The sequence below is a fragment of the Triplophysa rosa genome, linkage group LG18 (assembly GCF_024868665.1).
Source record: "Triplophysa rosa linkage group LG18, Trosa_1v2, whole genome shotgun sequence".
Taxonomy (NCBI): domain Eukaryota; kingdom Metazoa; phylum Chordata; class Actinopteri; order Cypriniformes; family Nemacheilidae; genus Triplophysa; species Triplophysa rosa.
In genome coordinates, this window is record NC_079907.1 from 14971231 (window position 1) to 14982080 (window position 10850).

Here is a 10850-nt window from a genome sequence, read left to right on the forward strand (position 1 = left end):
TCCTAAAATGTGGTTAAAATCAGGTATCTTAGGAAGCAGCACAATTTAATTTCCTGTCTTTTAGAACAGCCGTCGTGCTGGGATCACGCCTACAATGCCTTAAAATGCTGCCTCTGCAGGTAGCTCAATAGCTTCCGGAACAAAGTTACTGTGTGCAAAATGATCCGATTTTCAAAGTTTTACAAACTTGGACTCCATGGCTACATGTATAGGAATGTCCTCAGAAGAAGCTTTGGTTAATGAATGATGTCACCAGTTTATCATGCTCAGTCAGGGTGTAAAGTATTGACCAATACCCCAGTTTGACTGGGTCAACTCAACTCTTTGCTGAGTGTAAGTGGTTGTCAATCAGGTCAATCTCGGAGTTCAGATACTTTATCTTTATCCTGTTGACAGCTTTCACTGTCACACTTCACCAGGCAGGCTTCTAAGCCCCAAAGCGACCACGGTCAATCTGACGCCCGAGCACCCTTTTAATCTGAACACAATACCGACGGAAAACAACACTGCCTTTTGTAGTAGGATGCAGAACACACACACATTCAATCTTGGACTGTAGCAGCAAATTGATCCCCAAAACAACAGCAAAATTTCTTTCTCAGAAGCGTGTACGGATAAAGGACAAAATTAAGGTCCAACAGTGCATGTTTACTGTTCTGAAAGCAGTGACAAGAATATTTGCAAGTGTTTATAACATTATATACTGCCTTTTATGACAGTTTTAATTAATGGCTGTAATACACTACACGACTTTTAAAATCTGAACAGATTTTTTAAAATCTAGACATCACACACTTGCAGACTTCTTGAAAGTTTGCAGAGAAAAACAGAGCATCACACACTACGCGATAAAATCTGCAGACTAGCACAGACTTTCTGCAACAAGTCCAGACTAAAAATCTGAGCAAAGGTCTTTGTAGTGTATTCCAGCCTTAAACCACTAAAATATAAAGATAGGGTATAAAAAGAAAAATGATGTGGGAAAAAAATCTTCATTTATTCACCTCTATGCCATTCAAAACCTGTATGACTCTTTTGTCTGTGGAACACAAAAGAAGATTGTAACACGGTTCAGTTCTTTCAGAAGAAAGGAGTCGGGGTCAGCGTGGCTGGGAAACCGATAAGAACTTTTATTTAACATAAACTTCTAGGTGCTGCTGCACCTCAACAAAAGAAACACTAAACACTCGGTTCAGTACAGGATCACAGAATTCTCGGTTTGGACGCAACGTCTCACAGCCTTCCTCTCTCTCCGGTTTCCCAGTCGGTCTCTCTCCTCCAGCCTCCGGTTGTTCGGCTTTTAACCATCTCCTCGCCAATTACTACAATGAGAAGCAGGTGTTTTTAATATGCGCTTGATCTGCTTACTCACCGTTCTTCTCCCGTCTCTCTCTCTCAGCGCAGACCGTGCTGAACCACACCCCCCTTGCCACATACCCCCACCGCCCGACTCAGGCCGGGGAACCATCCGGCCTGCAGCCTCCCCCCCCCCTCTCCTGGAGAGGAAGTCAGCCACCGCCATCTGCGTCCCCGGCCTGTGGACCACCTGAAACTTGAAGGGTTGTAATGCGAGATACCAACGGGTGATCCGCGCGTTGGTATCCTTCATGCGGTGGAGCCACTGCAGGGGCGCGTGGTCCGAACAGAGCGTGAATTCGCGCCCCAGGAGATAATAGCGGAGGGTGAGGACGGCCCACCGGATCGCCAAACACTCCTTCTCAATGGTGCTGTACCTCGTCTCTCTCCTGGAGAGCTTCCGACTGATGTACAGCACCGGCCGCTCCTCACCCTCTATCTCCTGGGACAGGACCGCCCCCACGCCTCTGTCCGACGCATCGGTCTGCAATAGAAAGGGAAGAGAAAAGTCAGGAGAGTGCAATAACGGTCCGCCACATAGAGCAGCCTTCACCTGGGTGAACACCTGCTGGCACTGCTCCGTCCATTGGACGGTATCCGGCGCCCCCTTTTTAGTGAGGTCAGTCAGCGGGCTGGTGAGGTCCGAATAATTAGGTACAAACCTTCTGTAGTATCCCGCTAGCCCCAGGAACTGCCTCACCTCCTTTTTGGTCTTGGGCCTCGGTGAGGTCGCAATCGCGGCCGTCTTATCAATTTGGGGACGCACCTCACCGTGACCCAAGTGGAAGCCCAGATACCTTACCTCTACACGCCCAACCGCACACTTCTTCGGGTTAGCTGTCAGCCCAGCCCCTCTCAGTGAACTCAGAACCGCCCGCAAGTGCTGCATATGCCGCTGCCAGTCGTTACTATATATGATGATATCATCTAAGTACGCTGCGGCATATGCAGCGTGAGGCCGGAGGAGGCGATCCATGAGACGCTGAAAGGTAGCCGGGGCTCCGAATAAGCCGAACGGAAGTGTGACAAATTGGTGTAACCCGAACGGCGTGGTAAAGGCTGTTTTTTCTTTGGATAAGGGAGATAAGGGGATCTGCCAATATCCTTTCGTTAAATCCAATGTCGAATAAAAACGAGCTGCACCTAGCCGATCAAGTAACTCGTCAATTCGTGGCATTGGATATGCGTCGAATTTCGACACAGCATTCACCTTCCTGTAGTCCACGCAGAATCGCACGGAGCCGTCGGTTTTAGGAACTAAGACTATCGGGCTCGCCCAATCACTACTGGACTCTTCTATTACTCCCATGTCCAGCATCGCTTCTAATTCCTTCTGAACCACAATTTTCTTATGTTCAGGTAACCTATATGGTCGACTGCGCACTACCGCACCCGGTTTGGTCTCAATGTGGTGCTCTATGAGATTGGTACGGCCGGGCAGGGGTGAAAACACATCCGCAAATTCTGCTTGCAACTTGGCAACATCGGTGATCTGGGAGGACGAGAGATGATCCCCCCCTGGGGCCAGAGCGAGGGATTGCACTTTGGAGTTCGCTTCTGGTCCGAGATCATCTACCCTACTCACTGTCGTCGCCAGCATCACCGTGTTTGCCTCACTCCATTTCTTTAGGAGGTTGAGGTGGTAAACCTGATGTGCCCCGCTCCTGTCCGACCGAACTACCTCATAATTGAGATCCCCAATTCGCCGTGTGACCTCAAAGGGTCCTTGCCACTTGGCGAGTAATTTCGAACTGGACGTGGGGAGTAACACAAGCACTTTCTCTCCTGGTGCAAATTTACGTAGTCTGGCGCCCCTGTTATACTGTCGGCTTTGTCTGTCTTGTGCCTGTAACAAATTCTCCATTGAGAGCCGCCCCAGTGTATGGAGTTTTGTTCTCAGGTCCATGACGTACTGAATTTGATTTTTACTCGCGGAAGGTCCGTCCTCCCAAACTTCTCTTAGGACGTCTAAAACCCCACGGGGCTGACGGCCATAGAGGAGCTCGAAGGGGGAAAACCCCGTAGAGGCTTGGGGAACCTCGCGGACCGCGAATAACAGAGGTTCCAGCCACTTATCCCAATTTTTGGCGTCTTCGTGAACGAACTTCCGGATCATTGTTTTTAACGTACGATTAAAACGTTCGACCAGCCCATCTGTTTGTGGGTGGTAGACGCTGGTACGAATCGTCTTAATCCCCAATAACCCGTACAGTTCGCGGAGGGTCCGTGACATAAACGCCGTGCCTTGATCCGTGAGAACCTCCTTTGGGATTCCCACGCGAGAAATTAAACTAAACAGGGCGTCCGCAACACTTTTAGCAGAAATATTGCGTAGCGCCACTGCTTCCGGGTATCGGGTTGCGTAGTCCACAATGACTAACGCAAATCGATGCCCTCGTGCAGATCGCTCTAACGGCCCGATCAGGTCCATACCAATTCGTTCGAAGGGGACCTGCATGAGGGGGAGTGGGCACAATGGTGCTTTTGGGGTGGCCGGTGGGTTTACCAACTGACATTCAGGACAAGACGCGCACCACCTGCGCACGTTCTCATGAATGCCCGGCCAAAAAAAACGGGTCGTCAGGCGATTTAAAGTTGCAGCTTGCCCCAAGTGTCCCGCCATCGGATTACAATGAGCCGCCTGGAAAAGCATTTCCCGACGGCTCTTAGGAATGACTAACTGTGTTGTATCCTCTTTGGACTGAGTGTCTTGGGTCACTCGATACAACCGGTCTTTAATAATGGCAAAATATGGATAGGACCGTGGTTGTGCAGGGTGGAGAGTTTGGCCGTCGATAGTACGGACCTGATCAAACGCGTTTTTGAGCGAGTCATCCTGAGACTGCTCCAGCGGAAAATCATCGCACTGGGAAAAATTAATTTTCTCCACAGCGCTCCGTTCCTCTGAATCAGATGTCAGGGGTCCCGGCTCACCATCTCCTACCTGCACAACCGCACCCTTCCGCCTCCTTTGGTTCTGCCAAGAGACATCCGCACTTAAATGCCCCAATAATATCGAAAACATTGGCCAATTCGTTCCCAAGATTAGCGGATATCGGAGGTGTTTATTAACAGCCACCTCTACACTATGGTTTTGGCCCCTAAATTTTATAGTCAGCGGCACTAAAGGGTAGTTCACCACGTCCCCGTGCACACACCTTACCTTAACCATGCGGCCCGTATCCAATGCCACAACTTGAATCAGGCTTTGATGAATGGAGGTTTGGTTACATCCTGAATCCACCAGAGCCTGATATGTACCCCCCCTAATACTCACAGGTATCTGGTACAGCCCATCTTGACCGAGGGCAGCCTGTGGGTTGTCGGGAACCCGGACCATCATACCGACCTCCATCATAGGACAGCGGTCGATAAAATGGCCGGGATCCCCACAACGCCAACAGGCCGGCCCAGAAGTCCCCGCCGCCCTAGCGGCGGGAAGCAGACCAAGGGATTGGCGAGGAGAGGGCTGGGGCATAGGAGAGGCATTGGGACCAGCACCATACTGGTTAGTGGATTTCCCCGGTGTTCTCACGGCTCCTCCCGATCCCATCCCTAGCGACATCCGGGTTCTCGGGACTGGCCGCGGGAAAAAACTCCCCCGGGTCCTAGGAAAAGGGATAGGTGTAGAGGGTGAGGGGTTAGGAAAAAAAGAAAGAGAGAGAGATGGTAGGGGTACGCCGACCCCTGGGCACGCCACCAACTGGTCCTCAGCCAACTGGATGGCCTGGGCCAGCGACGCCGGTCGGTGACACTGGACCCATTGGGCGGTCTCCTTAGGTAACCGCCCCACGAACTGCTCCAGCGTCACTTTATCCACGATGGCGATGACGTCGCTACCGTCGGCCATCAGCCATCTGCGGCAAGCGTCCCGGAGCTGGTGAGCAAAAGAGAAGGGTTGGCCATCCCCCCCAAACTCCAGGGAGCGGAACCGCTGCCGGTGCTGCTCCGGGCTCAGGCCGACCCGTTCCAGGATCGCCTTCTTGAGGTCCGCGTACTGGAGCAGGTTCTGGACTGGTAGTTGTTGCGCTGCCATCTGGGCTTCCCCGGTCAGCAGGGGAATCAGCCTCGCTGACCAGATGTCCGGCTGCCACCCGGAGAGCTCCGCGGACCTCTCGAAAAGTTCCAGGAACGCTTCCGGATCGTCCTGGGCTCCCATCTTGTGCAGCGGTATCTGGAAAGTTGGGGGTGTGGCCGATGGTCCGCCCGTATCTCTTCCCTGGCTCAACCAGCTCCGGAACACCTCGCGGTCTTCCTGTTGAGTCTTGACGAGAGCCTGGAACCGTCTCTCTTGGTCCTCTCGGAGACCCAACAGAGCCTGGTGGTGCTCCTGGTGAAGACCGGCGAGGGAGTTGATCACGTCCGCAAATGGCGTGGCTGGCGTGGACTGCATGTCGGCGGCGGCTGGCTCCTTTCTTCCCGGGTTTCGGCACCAATGTAACACGGTTCAGATCTTTCAGAAGAAAGGAGTCGGGGTCAGCGTGGCTGGGAAACCGATAAGAACTTTTATTTAACATAAACTTCTAGGTGCTGCTGCACCTCAACAAAAGAAACACTAAACACTCGGTTCAGTACAGGATCACAGAATTCTCGGTTTGGACGCAACGTCTCACAGCCTTCCTCTCTCTCCGGTTTCCCAGTCGGTCTCTCTCCTCCAGCCTCCGGTTGTTCGGCTTTTAACCATCTCCTCGCCAATTACTACAATGAGAAGCAGGTGTTTTTAATATGCGCTTGATCTGCTTACTCACCGTTCTTCTCCCGTCTCTCTCTCTCAGCGCAGACCGTGCTGAACCACACCCCCCTTGCCACAAAGATATTTTGAGAAATAACTCAAAAATGGTTTTTGTGTTCAGAAAATGGAAGTCAATGGGGCCCCAATGTTGCTGGAGCATCAACATTCTTCAAAATATCTTCTTTTGTGTTCTGCAGATGAAAGAAAGTCATTCAAGTTTGAAATGACAAAGGCAAGTAAATAATGAAAGAATTTAGATTTTTTTTGAGAACTATCCCTATAAGGTATATTTACTGACAAAACGATTTGGCAAAAAAGGCAAATTATACCATAAATATTGATTTATTTGAATATGCAAGAAACAAATCTTAAGCAAGTGCATTAAAAACTTAAAAGCGACAAAAAAAAGCATACACAGACTTTAACTATACTCAGTTATTAACATTTGCTGTTCCTCTCAGTTTTTCATCACACCCATTCATTTGTGCTATGAATCGATGAATCATGAATAAATCATGAATTTGTTATATGTGATGTAATCTTTAATAAATATTCTATAATAATGTTTTTGAATAAAAGACGAAGACATTTGTTTTGCTAGTACATCACTTTTGGCTACTACTGTATGTGTACGACCAACAGTATGCGGACTCAGTATTTTCCCAAATGCTATTTGCCATGGTCGACTACTGGGTCTTTGCACATATTTTTTTATATCATTAAACACATTAGTGGAGTTGGATCCACCCACATAAGTTTCACGCTTTTGGCACTTTTTAATAAAGTGTGAAGAGCTGTTTGTGTGAAGAGTGTTTTTATTAGGTCATTTAAAGTTCTATATTGCACCATATTTTAGCCTTGACAGCGAAAGGCTTGAGTGTAACAGTATCAGTTTAGTCTTATGTTTGAAAGCACAATAGTTTAGTTTAGTTAGTATTGAATGTTCGTCAAACGCTAGCTTTTCGACACTGTCATCAGAAACACACACATCTTCATATTCCTGACTCCATTTTTTTTCTGTCATAATTATATTCTGGCCCATGAGGCCGTTTAGCACAGAGACTATGAATCACAAACCGCAGATGCTTTCTGCGATAGCCTTTATGATTCTCCTTATGTCTGCTATAAGCAATAAGCAGAAAGCAAACAAGCTCATAGAAGATGGTGCCTCTGGCAGATGTTGTCAAACTAATGAGGAGAACCATTCATTAAACGAGGAGCTCCACTCAGTGTGACAGCTTCATGCCAGCCGAGCTGTTTCTCTTTCTCCACCCTCCGCATCGGGGTCTCCGCTGTTGGGTACTACAGCCTGTTTATGCACCACTGCACGTACGTTCTATATTGCATCTACTGCCAATGCGAGAGAACTAGAGGGACCCTAGTAGGCGCATGAGATGTGTTTTCTGATTTGTAGGGTACTTAGTTTTGGGGAAATAACTGCAGTTCAGGGGAAACTGCCGGGAGCGTGATGACGCCGGGGAATAAAAAAGAAGGAAGTACGATAGAAACGTAAATGTAATGGAAACCGGTGGAGGGTAATAATGTTGAGCAAGAAGTGGAAGTTAATTAAATTGCAGCACCACATCCCTACGCAATGTATAAAACCCATTTTTCGTTCAGCTGCAAATTTACTCAACAGCGACACTGGACGAAATTTAAAATACAACCCTTCCTTCTGGAAAACAAAGAATAGATATTTTGAGAAATGGAAGTCGATGGGGGTCAATGTTGTGTGGTTACCAACATTCTTCGAAATTTCTTCTTTTGTGTTGTGCAGAAAAAAGAATCTCATATAAGTTTGGAATGACATGAGGGCGAGTGAAATGATGAAAGATTTAAGGACCAGGTGGACCAGCCATATTAAAACCAGTTACTATATGCCAAAACACAGCTGTCAGTTGACACAGGATTTCCCAGCAAACACAATAAGTGCACACCAGCTATTAACTCCCTCAAACCCCCTCGTGGTGTTAACTGCTAAAACAGAAGCCTTTCCAAGAGCCCCCATTCCAATCACGCATTTAACAGCTTGAGCCATGTGTTAAAGTGCAGAGAAAGAGCAGAAATGGACACATTTACTGTGACTCTGGTAATTTACTCCGAACAACACACAAGCCACATCAAAGAGAGGAGAAAGCTGCAGACTGCAGCCTCAGCATGACTTTAAAATGCGGCAAGCTTAATGCAACGGGCTGAAAAAACAACAGACGCATGCAGAAAGAAAGCTTGGGTGAGAAATGACAGATTTATCAGGAAGGGACCAACTTTAATTTGTGATGGTGAACGATGTTCTATTTCACAGAAAATAAGGAGGCGATTTCACAAGCTCAGCAGATTCAGACTAGTGATGCGTTTGAGAGCTAGAACATGGGCTTTGTTTAAATTATACAGTTTATTGCACATAAAACTGATCTGTTTTGAAGATCTAATCTCATTTGATAAGCCATGCAATATTCACTGCGAACCGAATAATGAATATGCGAACAAGTCAGTAGTTTTAGATGCAGTACATGCCTGAATGCATAAAATGTCTCTGTAATATTCTCTCTTGTGCCTCGGGACCAGACGCAGAGCGAGTCAGGACGTGGCCAGATGTCATGATGTGAGCACAAGCAAATTGAAAGTGTTCTATTCTGTTTTTCTACACTGACAGCTACTTTCAGATACTGAAGAAGAAGGTTATTAACTACACTGACTGAACAAATTGATCCAATTTCATTACTTACACATTGACGGTGAAGGCGATCGGTGAGCTAGCGAGCAAAGTTTTATGAATTTATCCGGACACAGATCCAGATAATTCTCTGCATTTTATATGACGTTATACATGTGCTTTTTCCTGAAACATTAAATACTTGATATCAATATTTGGTGGCTTAAATACCCATGTGAAGTCTCAAAGTTTATAAAGCATAGTTTTTCATAGTCAGTTGAATTTTCCCATTAGTAATGCAACCGTCACATCCATAACTGTCTATATTTCTCATATAAATGAAAATATAGTAACTATTTCATGTTTTATGAAGAGTCATCCCTTCTCCATTTGTTGTATTATTGCTGCTGGTTTGTTTATTTTAATTCACAGAAATTGAACAAAGTATGTTGTCTCTCAAAAATATAACGCATTAATTTTCCCTCTTTTAAACTAGAAAACTCATGCATGGACAGATATATTTCTGATGTCTGGACTCTATCATCAAACGTTTAGTAAGATGGTTCAATATATTGGTTGTAAATACATTATCTGAGATTTTATATTTCAAGTCTTGACTGAAAATGTCACATCCGTAATGTTGGAATGGGCCAAATGTGCTTTTTCTAAATCTGATTTCAGTTCAGTGAAATATAGATATGGTTTGAAATGTGATTTTGTGATGTTCAAACAACAAACAAACAACTAGAGATCCAAGTAAAATTCTGCTTCTCTGAACGGAACGAAACGAAACCTTTAGTAAAGAATTGAATACACAAATTAGATTAATTCCTAAAGATCGATTCCCAAATAGCTAATTCTTCTCACACAACGTGATGATGAAACATCTTGGATAACATCCTAATGAGCGTGAAAGTAAAGGACTTCTCATCACGACCTGTTAATCAAGGAAAGTTGTTCGCAAAGCCATTTAGCGAGACTAAACTGTTCAAAAACAAAGATGGCTTGAAGATATCCAAAAACAAAGTCGACTTAATCCCTTTCCTTCTGTCTACCAACCTGCCTTATTAAACAAAAATGGCAGGAAATCCAGGCACACAAAGGCACAACAGGTGAAGGGCCTGGAATTTGAACAAAAAAAGGGTGGAGAATGTACCCATCTGTGTGCCTTGTGAATCAATCCATCATTTGGTATTCCTGTCAGGATGAGGGATTAGTGTCACCATTGATGCAGCTGTTTTTTTGCACCCTGACACCAGCTGACACCATTGTGTGAGAGCGTGAAAACCACCTTCTCAAGGAGGATCGCTTGAGCATAATGGTTACAGAAAAGACCGGGTTTCAATCTGCAGTTGGACCATCTACATCTGTAACCTTCAACCCTGCTTTGAACTCCATATGACTCAAATCCATCACCAACACGTCTAATTCTACAGGCTGATGTGAAGAAAAATATGCTGAGGGTTGGAAAATTTGTTTTGTGGATGCAACGCCGCCACAGACTTGAGTGGGAGATTTTGTGGTGGGAGTTTTCATCACTCAAGGATTACACATTTCTGGTGCTGACTCCTAATCTCTGCTGGTCTTAAACCAGGAACTGATAATATTAAATCATGAGTGCAATTTATTACATATTAAGGACCCATGATCCCAAAGTTGCGATCATTTTTACTTCCATATTCTGATGCATTTCTAAATGAATTTAGGAAAAAAAACAGTGGGCGTCGCTTGTTTTTTCACTGCGATTTGATTGGATGTATTCATTGGCTGTTGCATTTTGAAATGGAACTGGCAGCAGACTGACAGCTAAGTAAGGGATAATGTACAGGCAGCCGGTTGTTATCACAGAAATAAGCCCCGACAGTGTGATCAGGAATAAGTCTTGTATCACACTGAAGGGGCTTATTTCGCGATAACAGCTGGCTGCTTGTACATTATCCCGCTTATTACACGGCTACTTGCCACATGAGAAAAAAACTGGACATGAAATGTGAATTTGAAATATTTTATTAGCTCATTTTTACTGAATGCAGACCTTCCACGAGGAAAAGCTGTTTAATTTCGGTTTTAAGGTTAAGAAACGACGTTCAGATGTCACGAACATTCAAT

At 45.9% G+C, this 10850-nt stretch overlaps 1 protein-coding gene across 1 annotated transcript; it reads right to left on the bottom strand.

Moving 5' to 3' along the window:
* Positions 1-1103: 1103 nt before the first annotated feature.
* On the bottom strand, positions 1104-6159 carry LOC130569165 (uncharacterized). The gene is made up of 2 exons (XM_057358608.1): positions 3231-6159; positions 1104-1903 (listed from the first exon to the last, which is right to left on the bottom strand). Exons 1-2 carry the CDS (start codon positions 5747-5749, stop codon positions 1792-1794), a joined length of 2631 nt encoding a protein of 876 aa, XP_057214591.1. The 5' UTR covers positions 5750-6159; the 3' UTR covers positions 1104-1791.
* Positions 6160-10850: the final 4691 nt, after the last annotated feature.

What these genes read in the sequence shown, in the direction of transcription:
- LOC130569165 (XM_057358608.1), bottom strand. Translation starts at nt 5,749, where the DNA reads ATGCAGTCCACGCCAGCCACGCCATTTGCGGACGTGATCAACTCCCTC. An exon ending in ACAAAACTCCATACACTGGG is followed by an intron (nt 1,904 to 3,230) that starts GCGGCTCTCAAT and finishes ACCCAGGTGAAG; the next exon opens with GCTGCTCTATGTGGCGGACC.